A 23,841-nucleotide genomic window follows, 5' to 3' on the forward strand; every position below is an offset into this window, starting at 1 on the left:
TAGGTCAGACTCAGTATCAAAGGTCAAAGGTTACTGAACTGTTAGTGGCATCAGGAAAAAAAACAAAATGATTGCCACTCAGTCACAGGCATACAAGTTCTATCAATGGTCATTAAAAAGTATCCAATGGCAAATGCACTTGCTAATTTACTTTCTCATTCATTAAGCTTTAAGACTACTCCAGAATAAACTTATCCATCAGATTGATTAATTGGCATAGATTAAGTCTGAAATTCCATGTGTCTACATGATTCCATACCAGATTGTGGAATACTTCTCTCCACAAAGCTATGTGGAAAGTGATAAGATCATATTTCAAAAATAAACAAACTGTCCAGAAATTCAACTGTATAAATTCTTCTGAGAATTATACCACTGGTCAGGAGCAGACACCTACTAGTTTCTGAAGTAAGCCCAATTTCTGGGTATTTCGTGTCACTCTGCAAATTTAACTGGGCTTTTCTGGACATCAATCAATCTTGGCAATTGACTCATCAGGGACAGATAAATTTAAGTCAGTCCTGATACAATGCCACTCAGAAAGGATTGTTGGGATACGTTAATCACTTTGCTGAGGGTATATCCATCATGGATCCAGTGCAGTGCCAAACCTAAGCCTTCTGCAAGGCAACAACCTGGCTTTACGCTATACCCTTCGTTTCTCACCCCAACATTGCACCACCACCGCCTGATACATACATACAGAATATCACAATTCTTGTCAACCACTTACCTCATCCAAACGTTTGCGTTTTCCTGAAGGCTCTGAGCCTTCACTTTCATTTCCAGAGTCCTCGGAATCCTCATCTTCTTCATCCCTGAAAATATCATCATACGCAGGAACTCCAAGGTCGTCATCCTGCTTAATCAGTAGCTTTATCTAAAAGACAGGACATCATTAACCACATTTACTGCTTTAAAAGTCAGGCAAATTAACATGTCTTAGAGACACTCTGAAAAGTCTTGTAGTTGTTCAGGGCTGATATCTGGACTATCTTCAGGAAAACTTGGCATTAGTTTGCTTTATTATCAAGGAATGGGATGGGATCTCTAATATCGAATCAGAATGAACATTCACAGAAGTCCACTGCTGGAGGTCAGAGAGGAAAAGTACTGACAAAATTAATGTTTGTTTTTGCTTTCCCCTTAAATACAAGCTTTTAAAGAATCAGCTCAATACTCTGGGTGACTGGGATATTACCTTAAAAGAAACACGGTTGAGAGAGGGGCATGACTGACAGCTCAACGTTGTAGGATACAGACATGATACAGGTACAAGGGGGAAGGTGCCTTCTTGACGTAGGAGAAAATAACAATACTTGGAATATTTCTTGTGGGAAAATCATCCAATGAGGTCCTATGGTAGAACTTAGAAACAAGAAAGGGATGGCTGGACCACTTTAGGTCCAGTCAACAGTCAGCAAGAATTAGAACAGATGTGTAGAGAGCATTTCAAATAGTTGCAAGAATAAAAGGGCAGTATAAGTGGGAGGTTTTAGCTTCCCTGATACTGACTGTGGATATAGTGCAAAGGGCGTGGGCTAGGCAGCATTTGTTAAATGTGCTCAAGGTGGTTTCTTTAATTAATCAAGAGAAGAGGGCACAACACTGGACCTCCTCTATGGGAACAGGAGAGGGTAAGCAACTGAAAGGTCAGTCAGACTGTACTTCGGCTTGAATGACCACAATTCTATTAGCTTTAAAATGGTCATGGAGGTGCTCAGTTTATGATCCTAATGGATTCACTTTCAAGGACACTTCATTTCATGGTCTTGATATTTATTGCTTATTTATTGATATATTTTTCTTTTTTATATTTGCATAGCTTGTTATCTTTTGCACTTTGATTGTCTGTCCGTCCTATTGGGTGCAGTTGATTCCACTGAATCTCAGGGTTGTACATATATGGTTTCATGTATGTACTTTGAAATGGGGGCAGAACCAACCTTAGGCAGAGTTTTGCAGAGGCTGAGTGGTGTGAGACTTATCCTGGTAAAGGAGCAGCTGGCAGGGCACAGCATGTTCTTGCTAAGACGGAGAGCAAGGCTGACAATTTCTTAAAATTAGTTAATGAAAAGTATCGAGGCCCTGATAAGGAAAAAGGAGGCATACATTGGGCTTAGATCATCAAGAACATGTGAATCCCTCAAAGTCTAGAACTGAAGGGGCACAAATGAAGGATATCAGGAGGGCAAGAGGATACAAGATGGATCTAGCCAGTAGGGTTAAGGAGACTGGCTACACATGTTGATAGGGTTGTCCACGGGAATGGTACCGGAGGATTAGAGGGAGGTGAGTGTTGTCCCTTTGTTCAAAAAAGGTAGTAGGGATAGTCCAGGTAATTATACACCAGTGAGCCTTACATCTGTGGTGGGAAAGCGGTTGGAAAAAATCCTTAGATAGGATCTATGGGCATTTAGAGAATCATGGTCTGATCATGGACAGTCAACATGGCTTTGTGAAGGGCAGATCGTGTCTAACAAGCCTGATATAGAGTTCTTTGAGGAGGTGACCAGGCATATAGATGAGGGTAGTGCAATGGATGTTATCTACATGGATTTTAGTAAGGTATTTGACAAGGTTCCACATGGTAGACTTATTCAGAAAGTCAGAAGGCATGGGATCCAGGGAAGTTTGGCCAGGTAGATTCAGAATTGGCTTGCCTGCAGAAAGCAGAGGGTTGTGGTGGAGGGAGTACATTCGGATTGGAGAGTTGTGACGAGTGGTATCCCACAATGATCTGTCCTGGGACCTCTACTTTTCGTGATTTTTATTAATGACCTGGAGATAGAGGGTGGTAGAAGGGTGGGTTGGCAAGTTTGCAGACAACACAAAGGTTGGTGGTGTTGTGGATAATGTAGAGGATTGTCAAAAATTGCAGAGAGACATTGATAAGATACAGAAGTGGGCTAAGAAGTGGCAGATGGAGTTCAACCCGGAGAAGTGTGGGGTGGTACACTTTGGAAGGACAAACTCCAAGGCAAAGTAAATGACAGGATACTTTGAAGTGTGGAGGAGCAGAGGGATCTGGGGCTACATGTCCACAGATCCCTGAAAGTTGTCTTGGAGTACTGTGTCCAGTTCTGGTCGCCTCACTATAGGAAGGATGTGGAAGCATTGGAAAGGGTACAGAGGAGATTTACCAGGATGCTGCCTGGTTTAGAGAGTATGCATTATGATCAGATCAAGGGAGCTAGGGCTTTACTCCTTGGAGAGAAGGAGAATGAGAGGAGACATGATAGGTATACAAGATATTAAGAGGCATAGATAGAGTGGATAGCCAACGCCTCTTCCCCAGGGCACCACTGCTCAATACAAGAGGACATGGCTTTAAGGTAAGGGGTGGGAAGTTCAAGGGGGATATTAGAGGAAGGTTTTTTACTCAGAGTGTGGTTGGTGCGTGGAATGCACTGCCTGAGTCAGTGGTGGAGGCAGATACACTAGTGAAATTTAAGAGACTACTAGACAGGTATATGGAGGAATCTAAGGTGGGGGCTTATATGGGAGGCAGGTTTTAAGGGTTGGCACAACATTGTGGGTTGAAGGGCCTGTACTGTGCTGTACTGTTCTATGTTCAAGCGCATGGGCATGCTTGCTTTTATTAGTCAAGGAAATGAGTTCAAGAGCTGGGAGGTTATGTTACAGCTTCAGAAAATTCCAGTTAAGGCACATCTGGAGCAATGCATTCATTTCTGGCTGACCAAGGAAGAATGTAGAGGCTTTGGAGAGGACACGGAAGAGCCTTACCAGAATTCTACTTGGATTAGAGAGTATGCACTGTAAGGGGAGTTTGAACAACTATGGTTTGTTTTCCCTGGAGCGGGAGAGACTGAGGGGAGATCTGATACACATTTACAAGATTACGAGAGGCACAGAGCTCTCTTTCTCCTCAGGGTTGAAATGTCCAATACCAGAGGTGAGAGGGGTTAAATTCAAAGTCACTGTGTGAGGTAAGTTTTTCTTTTAAACTACAGGGAGCTGTGAGTGCCTGGGATGGTGGTGGAGACAAATACAAGTAGTATTCAAGAGACCTTTAGATAGGCACATGAATGGGCAGCAGGTGGAAGGATATGGACATCATATAGGAAAAAGGGATTAGATCAGTTAGCCACTTGATTACTCTGAAAGGCCTGTTCTTGTGCTGTATTGTTCCATCTTCTAGATTCTACAGATATATTAAGAGTAAAAAAGGCAGCTATGAAGAGAAGAGGCCTCTCTTAATGTGGCCATCTATGTGTGATCCAGGCAATCAAAGCTAATGATGAGTAATTACCTGTTTTTTTTTAAATTTATATACTTGCTTGCCATAAATAAACAAAAATAACTGATTACTGGTATTAGCATATGCAGGATTAATATTTTCCACCATATTAAATGCACCTGATGCTGTTTATATGGGGAAAAAAGTATCGGTAGCCTTGCTGATGGAGGTCAGTGTGTACATCACTTTATGTTAACATGGTTGTAACGTTCCTTCCGTGACTGGATTTGAAATATACTGCTAGGCAAAGCAGAGAAAAGTTCCATGTCTGGTTCAAAATATTCCTCACTATAAACTCTAACATGCCAAGTGTGAACCATGGGAAAATACTCTGCTTCCCAAAATAGCAAGTTTTGTTTTGTTTTCAAAAGGTACACTCAGTGACCACGGAAGTTATACATGAATGGAGCAGGAAATAAAAATAAAACAAAAGTCAATATTTTGTACATAGAAAGATCAGCTCTTAATAAGCTTAATAAACTTCCGTCAATCTCTGACAGACATACCTGTGTATCATTGTAAACATTAATGACATCAATGGGCCTGTGGGTATCACAGATAAAGAAAATAGTGTCCTCATCAGGTTGCAACACTTCCAGTAGATCCAAGTTAGCACCACAATTGATTAGCACATGATACTTGAACTGCAAATGGGAAAGATAGAGATTCAGTGGCAAGTACTGCACAGATTACTCACTTTACCAACTTCCACTTACTGGTAAAGAGCAAACACTTATTATACCTGTGACGGGGTCCTGAGTTACCCCTATGAACTGTGCTTTTGAAAAGAGAGAGAGAGTTATTTAACACCAACAACTTGTTAGAGAGACAGAGAGAGACACAGAGAGATGGATGAAGACTGCTCACAGGTTGTTTATACTTTCCTTAAGGACATCGCCTGCTGGCATTTCTTACACACAGAGAGGAAGGAGGAGTTATTTGAATGACAGCTGGTATCCAGTACAGTGAGATATATAGGAGGTCAGATGATAGACCTCAGACACATGTTTTGGACACTGAATGAGCTTTGTTGTGTCCACAGAAAAAGTAGGTTTTCGGAGGATCGATCGGGCAGATCGATCAGTGGCTCTTGCAGTGAAAAGGAAAGGGGTTGACTGGTGGGGAGTTGTCCATGTGTCCACCCTCGCCTGGGTGATAGCTCCACCACAGAAAACCGGCCCCCTTTGTTGTGGTCACAGTCGGTGACTTTTAAAGGATTTCGAAGGACTACGAGAAGATCGACAGCGTCAGCTCCATCTCTGCTGGTTCTTTATTCCCGTCACGGGGTATGTGACATACCAAAGAACTAATTAATGAATCTATCAATTAGAGTATAGAACACTACAACATAGTACAGGCCCTTTGGCCCACAATGTTGTGCTGACCACTTCAACTATACTAAGATCCTTCCCTCCGACATCACCCATTTTTCTATCATCCATGTGCCTATCCAAGTCTCTTTAATGTCCCCATGCCACCTGCCTCTACCATCATCCCTAGTAGGGTGTTCCACACAGCCACCATACCGTTTAAAAAAAAAAGTGACAAACCCCCACCCCCCATATCTTCAATTACAGTAAAATTATGCCCCCCATATTAGCCATTTCTGCCCTAGAAAAAATCCAAATTGTCCTGAGATCTCTACATTCTCCTGATTCACTTACAACCCTTGCATCCTTCATTCCAAAATAAGGCTATACTTTCAGCCTTCTTGGTCTCACGACTGGTCTTCCATTAAATATTTCTGCCACCCTTGTCTCCTTTAAAATGACCCCCCAACCCATCTCATTGAGTAAGCATTTTAGGTACAACCCGAGGAACTCATTTAATTCTACATACATTGCATTGAAATTGAGCAACTTGCACTGTAGTAACAATCTTGCCAATCTTAACACTGAACACAATGTACTAAAGGAAAACTCGACTTCAAATTACTTAGGACTGAATCTATCTGGAATATCAATGAAATTATATTATAGTTCAGAAGTGAGTTTTTGTTAAACCTAATGCAATTTTAAAATGTTATATATTATATTCTTTCATAAATGTAGTAAATAACTAAACATTACAAAAATAATTTATTGAGATACAGCATGGAACAGGCTCTCCCTTTCAAAGTTCAAAGTACATTTCTTATCAGAGTATGTATTCATTATACAACCTTGAGATTTGTCTCCTAACAGCAGCCATGAAACAAAGAAACTCAAAAAAACAAACCCCATGCAATATGAAAAAAGACCCAACGTGCGGTAATTTTAAAAAATCACACCATGTCTATAAAATAAAATAATCCATAAAAAAAGAGACCAAACACCCAACGTACAATGAGAAAAAAAACATCATGATAACTGCAAGCAAATAGTGTTGCTCAACTGAAGTCTACAAGAGAGTCCCATAGTTCAGTGCAGAGCAGAACAAACATCATGGAGCAGCAATTTTACCTCGCCTCAGGCCTGACACCCTGACCTTTCCAATCTAGCCTGACGCTTAACTCTCCATCCGAATATCAGGGGAGCCCACGCAGTCATGGGGAGAACATACAGACTCCTTACAGACAGTGGCGGGAATTGAACTCAAGTCTCTGGTAAAGCGTTGTGCTACTGTCTAGAAGCACTCATCTGTGAGATTTTAATTTACATAAAACAGTATGGTCTCTTCAGCCCCCAATGTTGTGCCAACCTGTACAAACCTATTCCAAGATTAACCTAACCCTTGCTTCCCACACAGCTCATCATCCTCCTCCATTTGTCCTACATCCATGTGCTTACCCAAGTCTCTTAAATGTCCATATTTATCAGCCTCCTCCAGCGCCCCTGGCAGTGCGCTCTAGGAACAGAGCGCTTTCTATAAAAACTTGCCTCTGATAGCTCCCATAAACTTTCCTCCACTCACTTTAAACTGATGTTCTCTGGTCTTGGCCATTGCCACCCAGGGAAAAAGAGGCATTGGCTGTCCACTATCTATGGCTGTCATATACCTCCATCAAGTCAGCCCTCATCCTCCTTTAAAGAGAAAGCCCTAGCTTTCTAATGAAGACTAATGAAGGCCAACACATCACATACCTTCTTAACAACCCTATCAAATTGCACAGCAACTTTGAAGGATTTCTGGACATAGACCCCAAAAATCCCTGTTTCTCTACATTGAGGAGTTGTAAAGCTCAGATTTACAGACCAGTGATATTCATATTGGGCATATCCCCTGCATTTACTGGGAATATAATCATGAATTGTAGCTTTGTTTTGTACACAGAAATAAACAACCATGGGTCTGAACATAGGTAATTCTACACTAGCTCGTAACATTCTCCTAGAGATGTTGAGTAGACACTTCATATACCTGCTCTTTGTGCTCAAGGAATGCAGTCTCCAGATCTTGCCATCCTGCCACAGGAACTAACGTATATTGTATGTGGTCACACTGGAACAGGGACTGAAATGGAGACAGATAAACATTGTCAGATGTTATGTTCCAGATGCCAGACCTTCTTGCAAAATGGTGGTTATGCAGCTCCACTCCTGGCTTGCTTTACCACTGTTTTTTTTTAAAAACAGCATTTTAACGTTACATTTTTGTACCATTTTAAAACATTCTATGAAATTGAGTGTCCAATAGAGCCGCTCCCACATCACAATTTATTGTCATCATCATGGCTTGGCTTCGCGAATGAAGATTTAGGAAGGGGGCTGCCCACTCGCTGGTGGCTGACGAGGCCAATACGGGACAGGTAGGTCCAGCCACAGTGGTTGCAAGGGAAATTCTTTTCTGGGTTTGATGCTGCTGTGTCACGGTTCTTCCTCCTTTTCCTTTTATCCTCAATGCCAGCCCCGCGTGCGTTCTCGAAGGAGGAGACAGACTGGTGAATGGTGTGTCGCCAGGCCTTGCGATCAGAGGCTAGATTAGACCACTGGCAATGTGACAGGTTCCAAGGGATTTCTTCAGAGAGTCCTTGTACCTCTTCTTTGGTGCCCCTCTGTCACGTTGGCCAGTGGAGAGTTCGCCATACAGCACAATCTTGGGCAGGCGATGATCCTCCATCCTGGAAATATGCCCTGCCCAGCGCAGCTGCGTTTTCAACAGTATGGCCTCGATGCTGGTGACCTCCGCCTGTTTGAGGACTTCGATGTTGGTGACAAAAACCACTCCAGTGGATGTTGAGGATGGTGCGGAGGCAGCGCTAGTGGAAACGCTCAAGGAGTCGTAGGTGGTGACAGTAGGTGACCCACGACTCAAAGCCATACAGGAGGGTGGTCAGTACAACGGCTCTGTACACACTGATCTTTGTGCCTTTCTTCAAATGCTTGTTGTTCCAGACTCTTTTGTACAGCCTGCCGAATGCGCTGTTTGCCTTTGCCAGTTTGTTGTCAATCTCTTTATCGATCTTGGCATCTGACGAGATGGTGCACCCCAGCTAACTGAACTGGTGGACTGTCTTCAGCTCTACCTCACCAATGGTGATGCGAGGAGGGTGGTAATCTTCCTGAGGTGCGGGCTGATGGAGAACTTTTGTCTTCTTCAAGATGACTTCCAGTCCGAAGAGCTCGGCAGCCTCTGCGAAGCAGGATGTTATACGCTGCAGGGCTGTCTCTGTGTGGGCAACAAGGGCAGCATCATCGGCGAAAAGTAGCTCTCGGATGAGTTGCTCCAATGTCTTGGTGTGGGACTGTAGTTGCCTCAGGTTGAACATGATTTATTGTGTATATGTGCGAATGGGTAGGAGAGAGGAACGAGATTTGTTTTGCTGTTGTTGCTTTCTTCTTTCCTATGCTCTGTTTTGCTGTGTTCTGTGTTGGTCTGACAAGAATGGTGGGCACGTGAGGTTGTGTGGCAAAATTTGAGGGCTTCCCCCAGAACATCCTTGGGTGTGTTGGCTATTAATAAAATTGACACATTTCAACTGCATGGTTCAATGATAAACAAATTAAAATCTGAATCTGAAGTCAGAGACTCAATGTAAAGCAAATGGCACCCACAGAGTAGCTGGAAAGAATTGGTCCTGGACATGACACAAAATTTGCAGCAGATTAGGACAAGCCAACAGACCAAATCTTTGATTTCTCCTCTCAGAATGGCAAAACAAATCCCTCTAGCTTGGCATCTGGTTGAGTGAACGTCTCTAGTTTCCACCAGGAATCAATGAATATGACATTCCATACCACTCACCTGAAGGATTTTGCAGGCACAAAGTGCATCGACATCCAAGGCAACAAGTAATAACACCCTCTGAAAAACAAAACAAGTTTCAGCAAACCTCAGAATCGTACAGCTTATTAAATTAATCAGAATCAGGTTTAATATCACCAGCATGTGTTGTGAAACTTGTTAACTTAGCAGCAGCAGTACACTGCACTATGTGATAATGTAGAAAGGAAAAAATAGTGCAAAAACAGGAATACTAGAAGTGAGGTAGTGTTCATGGTTCAATGCCTACTGAGGAATCGGATGGCAGAGGGAAAGAGTTGTGCTATGCTGTTCTCATATACGATCCAGATTTACTTGAATGGCACCCAGATTCAGTACCAATGACTCGCAGTTTGGATGTCTTTATTGCAGCTTGGAATTTGTTTCCCACTAATTGCATTGCACTGCTGAACATGTACAACAGCAGCTCACAATGACTCTTAGCAAAAGTACTCCTAAATCAATGCACATAACTGACTGAGGCTCAAAGCCATGACACAAGTTCTAATAGCTAATAAGTATTTTATAATTTGGAGACCAGATTTCGTACAGAAAACTACATTGTCTCTTTGTATTAGTCCAGCTGCAAAAAAAAATCACAAAGTTCTACAAGACTGCGTTTGCATTTGATGGAATGCAGGTTTGATCAAGCTATTTTTGGGTTCAAAGAGAATGGACAGGGTGGATATAGACAGATGCCCCACTGGCAGGAGAGTCTTTGAGAGGAGGACATAAGCTCAAAGTCTGCAATACTCCAGTGTGAATTTAGCAAATATACCTTTACTCAAAGGGTGGTGGGATTGGAGCTCACGCAACAAGCTCAGAAATTGATACATTTTTACTACTGAAATCATTAAGGGATTGGAAGCCAAAATATTCCATTGAAATTAGAATACAAACAAACCAGAATTTCAATAAATGTCTGAACAGCCTCGATGTTTTTTTCCCTACAGTTCCTTTCATGCTTTGATGTTCCTGCTCCACCTTGTGGATTTTATAAGGAATTCTTTTTTATCTCTTCAAAATGAAGGCTGACTGGCTACAGGATAAAAGACCACGTTTTAAGACATTGTATTGTTGATGCTGAAGGCATTTTTTAAAAAAATCTCCCGCAATAGTTATGCTGCAATGAGAATGCAGTTTAATGACAAACTAGCAACAACAGTCCCTGTCCATCACAAACAGTAGGAAAACCGTGTGGATTCATGCAGAACCTTCAAGCACTTTCATCTAGGTTGAAAGTGACCCAGTTCCCTCAAACCAAAGGCCAAAATCCAATTCACATGTGCTACCAGCTATCCCTCTCTTGTGCATTCAACAGGAACCCCATGCAGTTCATAAGTAGTTCATAATTAATGCTTACTTAACTGAAAGCTTTTAGTCCTAGATCATCAATAAATGTACCAAACCTGATTAAAAGTAATTTGGTTCACAAAATGAGGCTTTGACCATCAACAATTAGACATACATTCTGATTTTTTCCCCAGTAGAACAGATTAAAATTTTCCATCACATTACTTAAATGTTTCTTTGAAAAAGTCAAGCTGCCCAAATAGTTTCAGAAATAAAATAGAACCTGCTGGAAGCATATGGGAGGTCCAAGACCCTCTGAATTTGGAATGACAAGACGTTTTTGACCTGAAATGTTAACTTTTGTCAGTTCCAATTCCAATTTTCATTAAATGTTGCTTTCTGGAGTCAACTACAGGCAAGAGCAACTATATACAAAAGTCTCCTCAGTTAAAGCCCTGACATATTACCCAATACAGTAAGGAGCATATTCAGTTCAACCTGGTTACTTTCTCACTCAGATGGTTAGGTTATATACTCATTGACCCCAGGTTAGAATCTTAGAGTTCCATATTCAGCACTGTCAGTATTAAGGGAGAATCACTGTACTACAGGCAACAATTCAGCATTACCTGTAATCCTCCACTAAAGGAAAGGTACGTTGCACCTGGAGTTTCTCTCCACTCTGACGTAGTGGGGAACTGCGTACGAGGCAAGTTACAGCAGTGGTTTGCCATTGCTTTCTGCCGGGTGAGTTTCCAAAGAGATCATCAACTCTTAACCCAGTACGGATGGAAAGCGTGCAGGGCAGCCGGCTGGCTGGATTTGAACTCTGGACCTTTCGTCCCGAAGTCCAGCACTGATGCCACTACGCCACCAGCCCTACCTTCTCAAAAACAACCATGAGGAATTAACAAATACTAGCCTTTCCATTTATTTAGAGACAGACCCATAGCCCAGACCAGGTAAGGGTGGCAAATTTCCTCCCTCAAATAGCCTTGGCTTTAAATAAAATTAAAACTGCAGATGCTGGAGATCTAAATTAACAACAGAAAATACTCAGGTCAGACCACATCTTCAGGAAGAGAAACAGAGCCAAAGCTCCAAGTTGAAGAACACTCAGAACTGGGAAGAAGATAATAGAAGATTGCAAAGTTGCAAGTTGGATGGGGGATGGAGGATGTCTGCGATAAGGTAAAACAAGGGCGACCATGGGGAAAAGCCATAAACAAGCTGTGTACATACATCTGTTGATGCTTCTGGACACATCTTCAGTGATGTTCCTGGAATCATCGGGTCTTTCAACATCATACAATCTCCTCCAGGTGACCCAGCCAGGGCTGATCAGACCCCAGCTTATGTCCAGATGACTAGCTACTTATGACTCCATGGCTCCCCTCTTTTGAGCCACAGCCATCTTGAGGCCCTCTCTGCCGCATCGGTGGTACTGCGGATGGCTCTCCTCTTCCTCTCTCCCTCGATGCCCAAAATGCTGAAGGCTCTAACTAAAGAATGGGCTACGAATCCCCTACAACCAACCTCCACTGGGAGGCACCTCGCTCTCCATCCAGCCTGTTGACAGTTGCTGAACAATCCTGCGTACTTGGAGAGCTTCCTTTCAAAGGCCTCTTCCAAGCTATCTTCCCATGGGACTGTCAGCTCCAGCAGCACCACTTGCTTAGTAGACTCAGACACTAGGACAATGTCTGGTCGCAGGGTGGTGGCTGCGATATGGTTGGGGAACTTCAGCTGCCCTTCGAGGTCCACCAACAGCTGCCAGTCCTTTGCAGAGGTCAGAATGCCTTCTGGTTGATGAGTGAATGGGACCAGTTAGACAGTAAGAAAATAGACAAAGTAATAGATAAAAGAAAGCTGATTGTGAAATTCAGAGCAATAGACAAGCCCAGGTCAGGCTAAGCATATCCTCCACACCCAGAGGAAAGTAAAAAAGCAAACAAGCTGAGCCAATATAACAAATAGCTGATTGATTGATAGACAGAAATCAAGTTACCTGAAGTTATATAAACCAATGTTAAATCCAGAAAGACGCAACAAACCCAGGTGAAAGATGAGGTGCTGGTTCTCATGGTTGTATTCTGCCTCATTCTAGTGGTACAAGAGGCAATTGACCAATAGGTCAGAATGCAAGAGGATGAAGAATTAAAACAGCAGGCAGCAGGTTGGTCAATTTGCACTTGTGGACTGAATGCAACTATTGCACAAAGCTAGTCGTTTTGTAGGTATGAATATGCCATCCACACCATCAAATTCTATGCCCTCAATTTTCTAGATGTCATTTGCAAAAACCCAAATTTCATTTCTCATTGCTTCTAACTTAGCTTTCAGCCACTAGCTACCATTCTCAGACATCAAATGGTCCATCAGGTCGTGTCTCAGCTTTTTCCATACAAGAGCATCGGTCAGTTTGACTTGTTATAAACTTGCAAAATCAGGATGGCCTGGATGAGTATTTATCAGTCAACATTCAAAGATCAACACTAACTCAAAATGAAGCAAGCCAGTGACGATATGTCTGACCACCTGCAACTCTTCACATTACACCACCATCAGCAAGCTTCACATCAACTCACCTTTGCAACCTCCACCGAACTCCTCAACTATTACCTATGTAGATTGGGTAGTAGAATATAGTTTAGTGTACTATGTGGCACACCTTGGTCCAGAGGGATGTTGTTTCATTTGGCTGTATACATGTGTAGGGTATAATGACAAATAACTGAACCAATAGAGAAACCTTGACTTGAATTAAAATTGGTTTATTATTGTCACATGTACTGAGATACAGTGAAAAGCTCATCTAGCACAGATCAACTGACAGTATTTGCAGGCAGCTTTAACTTCTCCCAGCTTTAATCTGTGGTTACCACCTGCTTTAATAAGACCACTACTATCATCGAAATATCCAGGTAAAACAAGATAAAGTACCAAAACGATTGCTGCCCAGTGGCTCAGACATCTGGGAGTGGTTTAAACTAACATGGCAGGGGGATGGAAACCAGTGTGATAGAGCTGAGGATGAGCCAGCAGGTTTACAAGTAGATGATGGGTGTAACATGAATGTAAGGAAGGACAAGCCAATGATTGGGTACAAATGCAGGCAGAACAAAGAGTTAAGTTGTAACACCGAGGCAAAATTCAAAATGGCGAAGAATGCAGGACTGAAGGTGCTGCATTTAAATGTACGGAATAAGGTGGACGAATCATGGCGCAATTAGGGACCGGCCAGTATGACATTGTGGTCACTGAGTCGCTGATGAAAGAAGGCCATAGTCAGGAACTTAATATCAAAGGATTTACTTTGTATCGAAAGGACAGGCAGGAAGGCATAGGTCAGGGGTAGGCGACCTAGGTATTTTGACCGGCCCGCGAGCAAATATTGAGATACTATGCTTATCCGGCCCACGAGCGATTTTTCTTATTCTGAATGTTTCACGGGACCACACTGATGGACGTGCATGGCGAATTGTTACACTGGCCCCAGGTTCTGATTTGTTCCAAACAAAACACTGGTATATACGAATGACGGGAAGGCAGACTACCTTATTAATATGTATTAGGTACTCTCCGTGCATGCGCAGGTTTTCAGATGGGATCATTCAAATTTGTAAACAGAAACAGCGTCACTGTGTTTTAACAAGAAATCCACGCTAAATATCCAGATATTTACATGTGCTACGATACTTGTTGAATAACTCACATTTCAAAATGAAATCGAAGAAAAAAATTCCAATGGCAATGAATGCAAAACGCAGGAAGGTAGACACTGAGTGCCCAAATTTCCAAGACACTTGGACACTAGATTACTCCTTCCTCGAGCAAGCTGGGAAACCAGTTTGTCTCATTTGCCTAGAAAATGAGACAAAAGTCCAAGAATTGAGAAAAGAGTTTTCATCTCGTTTTGCTGATTTTTGCTTGCATGCAAATGAGTTCAAGCTGTTTGCTACTCCATTTGATGTGGAAGTGGACACTGCATCAGAAATTTTTCAAATGGAATTGATTGAGATGCAGTGTGACGACATATTAAGATCGAAATTTCATTCTGAAGATATGTCACTGCTTGACTTCTATAGAAAATATATTCATCCAAGTGAAGTATCCTAACTTACTGGACCATGCAAAAAAGATGGCATCATTGTTTGGCAGCACTTATCTGTGTGAGCAATTATTTTCAAAAATGAAGCACACCAAGAACCATTTAAGAACAAGATTGACTGATGACGGATAACGTCTTGCTCTTGGCATCAACAAGTCTGACACCCAATATTGAGAAGCTTTCAAACAACAAACAGCATCAAGTTTCACAATGATTTATCAACTGTTTGCATTAAAATTTTCTTTTTTTATTATACTTAATTTACTACCATTGAATGCATCATGTTCATACATTTTACGTTTAAAAGATTCTGTGTCCTTTTAAAAGATTCAAAAGATGTCTCAGTTGAAATAAATTGCAACTAAACTGAGTTCTTTGATGTAGCGATACACACAAAATGCTGGTGGAACACAGCAGGCCAGACAGTATTCATAGGAAGAAGCACAGTCGACGTTTCTGGCCAAGACCCTTTGTCAGGACTAACTGAAAGAAGAGATAGTAAGAGATTTGAAAGTTGTGGGGCGGGGCGGGGGGGGGGGGAAGATCCGAAATGATATGGGAAGACAGGAGTGGGAGGGATAGAGCCAAGAGCTGGAAATTTGATTGGCAAAAGAGATACAAGGCTGGAGAAGGGAGAGAATCATGGGACGGGAGGCCTAGGGAGAAAGAAAGGGGAAGGGGGAGTGCTAGAGTAAGATGAAGAGCAGGCAAGGAGTAATTGTGAGAGGGACAGAGAGAGAATTTACCTGGCCCATTTCTGACACTTCCCTCCCCTTTCTTGATCTTTCTGTCTCTATCTCTGGAGACAGCTTATCTACTGATGTCTACTGTGAACCTATGGAATCTCACAGCTACTTGGACTATTCCTCTTCCCACCTGTCTCCTGCAAAAATACCACCCCCTTCTCGCAATTCCTCCGTCTCCGCCGCATCTGCTCTCAGGATGAGGCTTTTCATTCCAGGACGAAGGAGATGTCATCCTTTTTTAAAGAAAGGGGCTTCCCTTCCTCCACCATTAACTCTGCTCTCAAACGCATCTCTCCCATTTCACCCACATCTGCTCTCACTCCATCCTCAAGTCACCCCACTAGGAATAGGGTTCCCCTTGTCCACACCTACCACCCCACCAGCCTCCAGGTCCAACATATAATTCTCCGTAACTTCCGCCACCTCCAACGGGATCCCACCACCAAGCACATCTCTCCCTCCCCCCTCCTTTCTGCTTTCCGCAGGGAACCCTCCCTACGCGACTCTCTTGTCCATTCGTCCCCCCCATCCCTTCCCACCAATCTCCCTCCCGGCACTTATCCTTGTAAGCAGAACAAGTGCTATACATGCCCTTACACTTCCTCTCACCACCATTCAGGACCCCAGACAGTCCTTCCAGGTGAGGTGACACTTCACCTGTCAGTCGGCTGGTGTGATATACTGCGTCCAGTGCTCCCTTCTATATATTGGTGAGACCCGACGCAAACTGGGAGACGGTTTCACTGAACTCCTACGCTCTGTCTGCCAGAGAAAGCAGGATCTTCCAGTGGCCACACGTTTTAATTCCACATCCCAGTTCCATTCTGATTTGTCTATCCACGGCCTCTTCTACTGTCAAGATGAAGCCACACTCAGGTTGGAGGAACAACACCTTATATTCCGTCTGGGTAGCCTCCAACCTGATGGCATGAACATTGATTTCTCTAACTTCCGTTAATGCCTCTCCTCCCCTTCTTACCCCATCCCTTATTTCAGTGGTCCCCAACCACCGGGCCGCGAGGAAACGATATGATTTGGCTTTGAGTCAGCTGCATCTTTCCTCATTCCCTGTCACGCACTGTTGAGCTTGAACGCACGCGAGGTCATCGCCCGTGCGTCATCCATGTCAGAGCAGGAAAGAGGTCAACTCGAGCTTGCAAATGACAGTGGGCTGAAAAGTATGTTTGACATAACATCTCTGCTGGCATTCTGGATCAAAGTCAAAGCTAAATATCCTGAGATAGCCACGAAATCACTGAAAACGTTACTTCCATTTCCAACGTATCTCTGGAATGAATGCAACGGAAACTAAATTGCGGAATAGACTGGACATAAGGAACTCCCTTCGAGTATCGCTGTCTCCCATCACCCCTTGATGGCAGCGTGTTGTTGCGTGAAAACAAGCCCAGGGCTCCCACTGATTCAGCGATATTGGTGTGTTGCAATGATTTTATATGTTCATACGGGGAAAATATGTGCTGTGTGTTTAATATCCAAACGTTACTTAAAATGTTATGATGCTATTGACTTATATAACCATATAACAATTACAGCACAGAAACAGGCCATCTCTGCCCTTCTAGTCCGTGCCAAACGCTACTCTCACCTAGTCCCACCGACCTGCACTCAGCCCATGACCCTCCATTACTTTCCTGTCCATATACCTATCCAATTTTTCTTTAAATAATATCGAACCTGCCTCTACCACTTCTACTGGAATTTCATTCAACACTTACTTCAAGCTCCCCTGTCCTACCCGATAATTGACTTATCACTATATTCATCCGAGGAAAATATGCGCTGTGTTTAATATTAAATTTGTTAGATAAACCCTTTCAGAAACGAAATTGAGTGTATTAGCCACTTATCACCTATATTCCAGTCGAGATTAACCCCATCCCGAACAGAATCGCCAAAAACAATTTGTGGGGGGAAAAAAAAATTGGCAGATGCACGCATGTGCACTGGTGCCCGCGCAAGGCTTCATGGTCATTGTAGTCTTTCTTTGGGTAAACCCAACGTATTTGACTGCTACTCTTGTCCGTTGGCAACCCTACCCCCCACCCCACCGATCGGCCGGTCCGCAAGAATATTGTCAATATTAAACTGGTCTGCAGTGCAAAAAAGGTTGGGGACCCCTGCCTTATTTAATTTTTTTTTTTTTCCCTTTTTTTTCTTCTTTTTCTCCCTCTATCCCTCTCTCAATTAGTCCTTGCTCCATCTTCCTCTGGCGCTCCCCTCCCCTTTTCTTTCTCCCTAGGCCTCCATCCCATGATCATCTCCCTTCTCCAGCCTTCTATCCCTTTTGCCAATCAACTTTCCAGCTCTTTACTTCATCCCTTCCCCTCCTGTCTTCCCCTATCATTTCGGATCTCCCCCTTTCAAATCTCTTACTATCTCTTCTTTCAGTTAGTCCTGAGGAAGGGTCTTGGCCTGAGACGTCGACTGTGCTTCTTCCTCTAGATGCTGTCTGGCCTGCTGCATTCACCAGTGTTTTGTGTGTGTTGCTTGAGTTCTTTGATTACTTGGTTAAGCACAAATGATTTCTAGCATGCATTATTCATTAATTTGAGGCAAAACATAACTAGATGTATTTAAATGGATAATTCCCATATTTCAAGTTTTTTTATGGCATTTATCTGCCCCACAGTCCACTCATTAATACGCCATCCGGCCCACCGAGGCAAAAAGGTTGCCGACCCCTGGCGGAGGCTATGGTGTGGCTGTTGGTTGGAGATGGAATTACATCTTACAAAGAGGTGACATAGGGGCAGAGAATGTTGAATCTTTGTGGGTGGAGTTAAGAAACTGCAAGGGTAAAAATACCATTATGGAAATCATATACAAGCCCTCAAATATGTGGGGTTGAGACTGCAAAGGAAGCTGGGAAAGGCATGTAATAAGGGCAATGTCACAATTGTAATGGGGGATCTCAATATGCAAGTGGATTTTGAAAATCAGGTTTAGAGCAGCTTGTGCTTGAGCCTACTTGGGGAAAGGCCATCTTAGATTGGGTGTTGTGTAATAATTCAGATTTTATTAGGGAACTTAATATTAAGGAACCGTTAGGGGACAGCGATCATATGATCAAATTCACACTGCAATTTGAGAGGGAGAAGCACAAGTCACATCCTTCCCAAAGGAATAAAGGTAATTACAGAGGCACAAGAGAGGAGCTTGCCCAGGTGGATTAGAGGAAGATACTGGCAGGGACAACGGCAGAGCAGAGGTTGCTGAAGCTTCTGGGAATAGTTCACACGGTACAGGATAGACATGTTCCACGGATGAAGTTCTCAAAAGGCATGGACAGGAAACCGTGGCTGACAAGGGAAGTTAAGCACTGCATAAAAGCCAAGGAAAGGGCATATAAAGTAGCAAAAGTGATCAGGAAGCTTTTAAAATCCAACAAAAGGCAATTAAAAAAGCTCCAAGAAGGGAAAAGATGAAATAAGAGGGCAAACTAGCCAATAATATAAAGCAGGATACTATTGAGTTTTTTCCATTTATATAAAGAGTAAAAGGGAGGTGAGAATTGATATTGGACCACTGGAAAATGTGCTGTTGAGGTAGTAATGGAAGACATAGAAATAGCTGATGGACTTACTGGGTACTTTGCTTCAGTTTTCACTGTGGCAACACTACCAGTGTGCCAGAGGTCTGTGAGTGTCAGGGAGCACGAGTGAGTGCCATTGCTATTACAAAGGAAAAAGTGCCAAGCAAACTCAAAGGTCTTAAGGTGGACAAGTCACCTGTACCTGACTACATCTCAGAGTCCTGACAGAGGTCAAGAATCACTTGATTCTGGCATGGACCCAGAGGACTTGTTGATTGCAAATGTCACTCCACTCTTTAAGAAGGGAGGAAGGCAAAGGGAAGGAAATTATAGACTAGTTAGCCTAACCTCTGAGTGGGAAAGTGTTGGAGTCCATTATTAAGGATGAGGTTTTGGGATACTTGGAAACAAATGATAATACAAGTCAAAGTCAGCATGGTTTCTGCAGAAGGAAATGTTGCCTGACAAATCTGTCAGAGTTCTTTGAGGAAGTAACAAGTGGGATAGACAAAGGAGAGGCAGTGGATGTCATTTACTTGAATTTTCAGAAGGCATTTGTTAGGGTGCCACATGAGGCTGCTTAACAAGACAAAATCCTGTGGTGTTACAGGAAAGGTACTGACATGGATAGTTCACCATTAGTTCCAAATCACAGAATTCCCTTTCCAAAGGCAGCTATGGGAACTCTTTCATGGCTTTATTGAAGGCAAAAACTCTCAACTAAAGGGCAGTGTCTGCTATATCAATCTCATACAAAGTGATACCTTTACTTCTCATACCCTCTACATTGCTTCCCCTTTAAAAACAAAAAATAAACTTGCACAAATCAACTACTCAGATGCAAATGTGTAAATGAAGCTGTAGTCTTGCACCAGCAGACTCATTCATGTCCCATATGTCTCCAGTGCTATCATAAGCAACAATATTGTTGCCTTCTTCTGACATATTCATTGGCTATATTTAAAGTGGAGGTTGATAGGCTTTTTATTAGTAAGGTCATCAAAGGTTAAGGGGAGAAAGCAAGAGAATGGGGTTGAGAGGGATAATAAATCAGCCATGTAGATTGAGCACTCAATTGGCTGAATGGTCTAATTCTGCTTTATCTTATGGTCCTTATACCACCCCATTTCTTTATTGTGTTCTCACTCAAGAGCTCACTGACATTGCTCATCCTAGCAACATTCCCACTCATTCCACATGCAGAACAAACCAGCGAGCCTACCTGTTTTGTTTAAGTTTACCACTGCATTCAATATGTCCATGCCATTGAACTTTTTGGAACTGGAATATTATTGTCACATGTACGTGTACAGTGGAAGGTTTCTCTTGAATAGTGGTCATACAGATCCATTTATTACATAGTATTGATGCAGCACAAAGTAAAAAAAATATCAGAACAAAGTGCGGTTCAGTTAGATGGTGAGGTCAAAAGTCCATTTTATTGTCTGACAGAAGCAGTCAATAGTCTTATAACAGCAGGGTACAAGTCATCTTTCAATCTGCAGGTACATGCTTTCAGGCTTTTGTATCTTCTGTCCAACAGGAGAAGGGAGGAGAGAGAATGTCCCGGGATGGGTGGGGTCTTTGATTATGCCAGATGCTTTACTGAGGCAGCAAGAAGTACAAACAGTCTACGGAGGGGAAGCTGGTTTCCATAAAGTGCTGAGCTCTGTCCATAATTCTGCAGTTTCTGTGTTCACATGTGCAGCAGTTGCTATGCCAAGCTGCTTTGATAAAAATAGCTAAGAGTCAATTGGGACATGCAAAATATCTTCAGCGTCCTGAGGAAGTAGAGGTGTTGGTGAGCTTTCCTGGCCATAACATCTGCATCATTACACTGGCACAAGTTATTGTTGATGTTCGCTCCCAGGAACTTGAAGCTCTCAGCCTCTACACCACTGAGGTAGACAGGAACATGTGCATCACCGTTCTTCCTGAAGCCAATGACCAGTTTTTTTTTTTTTTTGTTTCCAATATTGAGGGAAAGGATGTGTCCTCACTCCACATTACTGGACTATCTCCTTCCTGTAACCAACTCACTGTTATTCAAGATATGGCCCATTATAGCAGTATCATCTACAATCTTGTCGATGGAATTGGAGCAGAATCTGGCCACGCTGTCATGAGTGTACAGGGAGCTGAGGACAGAGCTTTGTGGAGAACCAATTTTGAGAATAATCAAGGAGGAGCTGTTGCCTTTTCTTGCTGATTGCAGTCCAGTGGTCAGGAAGTCAAAGGTCCAGTTGCAAAGGAAGTTGTTGACTCCCAGGTTTCAGAATTTGATGACGTTTGCATGGAATTACAGGCAGAGCTGTAGTCAATAAATAGTGAACTGTAGGTGCCTTTACTGTAAAGATGCTCCATGGATGAGTGTAGGAGCAGTGAGATGGCATCCCTGTAGATCTGTTTTGGTGGTAGATGCATTGCCATGGGCGATGTTGTATGGGTGGTTGGAGTTAATGTATGCCATGAACAGCCCCACATAGGACTTGTCAGTGGTGCACATCAGAGTGACTGAGTGGCAGTCATTCTGGCACATTACCTTTCAGAATCAGAATCAGAATCCTTTATTATCGCCAAGTATGTGGACACATACAGGGAATTTGATGCCGGTTTCCCTGAGCTCTCGCTGTACAGAATCAAAAAGCAAAAAAACAATAGTGCAAATAATTGTGAACTATATACAATGAGGTATACCTGTGTATGTACAGGTGAACTTGGTTTATAATAGACTAAAATTCAAGTTTTCATAAGGCTGATGGCATACGGAAAGAAACTGTTCTTGTACCTATTTGTCCTGGCATACAGTGATCTAAAGCACCTACCAGAAGGAAGGAGTTGGAACAGGTGATGTCCAGGGTGTGATGGGTCTACAATGATGCTGCTTGCTCGCTTCCTGACTCTAGATGCATACAAGTCCTGGATCGAGGGCAGCTTCACACCAATAATCCTTTCCGCAGCTCTGACGGTTCTTTGGAGTCTATTCTTGTCTTGTTTGGTAGCTGATCCAAACCAGACAGTGATGGACGAACAGAGAACAGACTGGATTATTCCTGAATAGAATTGAGTCAGCAGCTCCTGAGGCAGGTTGTACTTCCTGAGTTGACACAGGAAATAAAACCTCTTTTTTCTTCAAGTGAAATTAGGAACAGGTAGGAACCACAGATTGAAGCAGATTAAAAATATCTGCAAATACCTCTGCCAGTTTCTCTGCACACAATCTCAGGACTCCATCCAGGCCAGATGTTTTCCATTCTGGAAGATTGATCTTAAAACTGCAATTGGATTGAGATGCATTGGAGTCTGTTGGGTAGGTGGTACATACCAATCCCCTACTGCTCAAGGCCATGATGAAATGGTGGAGCAGACTCAATTGGCCAAATGCCCTGATTCTGTCTTATGGTGCAAACCATACATTGAGCTCATCAGGAAGGGATGGCATGCGACTTCATTTTGTAGTCTGTTATAGCATGTTAGCCCAGCAACAACTGAAGGTTGGTCCTGAACTTACTTTCAGGCTGGTATTGTCTCTTGATACCACCGATAGCTCTCTGGAGGTCCTGGCAAGGTCTTGCTCACCCAGTTTAGAATATCTAATGGCCAAGTGTCACCAGCTATTCTGACAGCAGTCTACATCCCATCCCAGAGAAACATGAAGCCTACAATCAATGAACTATACTCTGTGGTCAATAGCCTTAAAACAGTATTGCTTGAGGCCCTCTTCATCATTGCTGGTTACTTCAACTAGACCAACATGAAGAGTGGGATAATCAAATACACCAGTTCAACCAGGGGCCAAAACACCATTGACATACAACTAAAGATACCTAGCCAGCCAGCCCCTTCACCAACACTGTGGTAAATAAGACCACCAGAAATTCCCTTTGATTACCAAATTAACCACCACAATTAAACCAAAAAATGACATGTAATCTCGACACGTCACGGTCTTGGCAATAATCGTTTCCAACGAAAAAAAACTTCGTTACTTACCTATACATTCAACGTCATTATCACTCATTAACATCTTGGCAGGGATATTTACAAAGATAAGGCAAAGTTTTTATCTGTTGATTTTTTAAATATAAAATGACCGTCAATGATAAAGTTCCTCACATATTTCTCCTAGTTTTTAAACTGATGCTTATTATTTATAGCACATTGCCAAGGGCGACATCTCGTCGCTAGAAATACTCAGCAAACTCCACCACGTCCCAGTCAGTAGGAAGCTGTGCAGAACCGATGATGAAACCTCAGCTGTTTCAGGCTGCAAAGAATGACTAAGCCGGCTTCACAAATGTCGGGCCTGCACTTCAGCTACTCTGCCGTGTAGCCCGAGTCCTAGTTCCTTACCTGGTTTAACAGCACATCATAGAATTCTTTCCGTATATCCGACACGAACATAGTTCGCTACCGATAACTTCCAACCACGTATTCAACACAATAACACTCCTCCGTGAACCCTCGGACTCAAAATTGGCGCCTAAAGAACAAACTAACACAGAGCTGATTGGATGTAAGCGCAGACGTCTATAAAGGCAACCTATTGGATTGATTGGTTATTTGGACGGGAAGTCCTCAGGCTGATTGGACATAGAATACACACTCTATCCTCTGATTGGGCAATCTCTTATTGGGTAAAATGCTGAAAAAACGACGATCTGATTGGATGTGATTTGACGTCTCGCAAAAAAGG

The 23,841-nt window shown here is 42.8% G+C and overlaps 1 protein-coding gene across 3 annotated transcripts in view; it reads right to left on the reverse strand.

The window, feature by feature from the left end:
• The window catches only part of cdc45 (CDC45 cell division cycle 45 homolog (S. cerevisiae)), a 70,861-nt gene extending 47,222 nt beyond the window's left edge, over nucleotides 1-23,639 (reverse strand). For all 3 annotated transcript variants that reach the window (XR_010021204.1, XM_063073408.1, XM_063073418.1), the window contains exons 1-5: nucleotides 23,499-23,639; nucleotides 9,425-9,484; nucleotides 7,601-7,693; nucleotides 4,768-4,905; nucleotides 734-880 (exon numbers count right to left, since the gene is read on the reverse strand). Coding sequence is in view for 2 of the 3 variants with exons in the window: in XM_063073408.1 (XP_062929478.1) it covers nucleotides 734-880; nucleotides 4,768-4,905; nucleotides 7,601-7,693; nucleotides 9,425-9,484; nucleotides 23,499-23,549 (489 nt within the window). In the remaining variant the exon portion in view is untranslated. The remainder of the gene's footprint in view (nucleotides 1-733; nucleotides 881-4,767; nucleotides 4,906-7,600; nucleotides 7,694-9,424; nucleotides 9,485-23,498) is intronic.
• Nucleotides 23,640-23,841: the final 202 nt, after the last annotated feature.

Source organism: Mobula hypostoma, chromosome 2 (genome assembly GCF_963921235.1).
Source record: "Mobula hypostoma chromosome 2, sMobHyp1.1, whole genome shotgun sequence".
Taxonomy (NCBI): Eukaryota; Metazoa; Chordata; class Chondrichthyes; order Myliobatiformes; family Myliobatidae; genus Mobula; species Mobula hypostoma.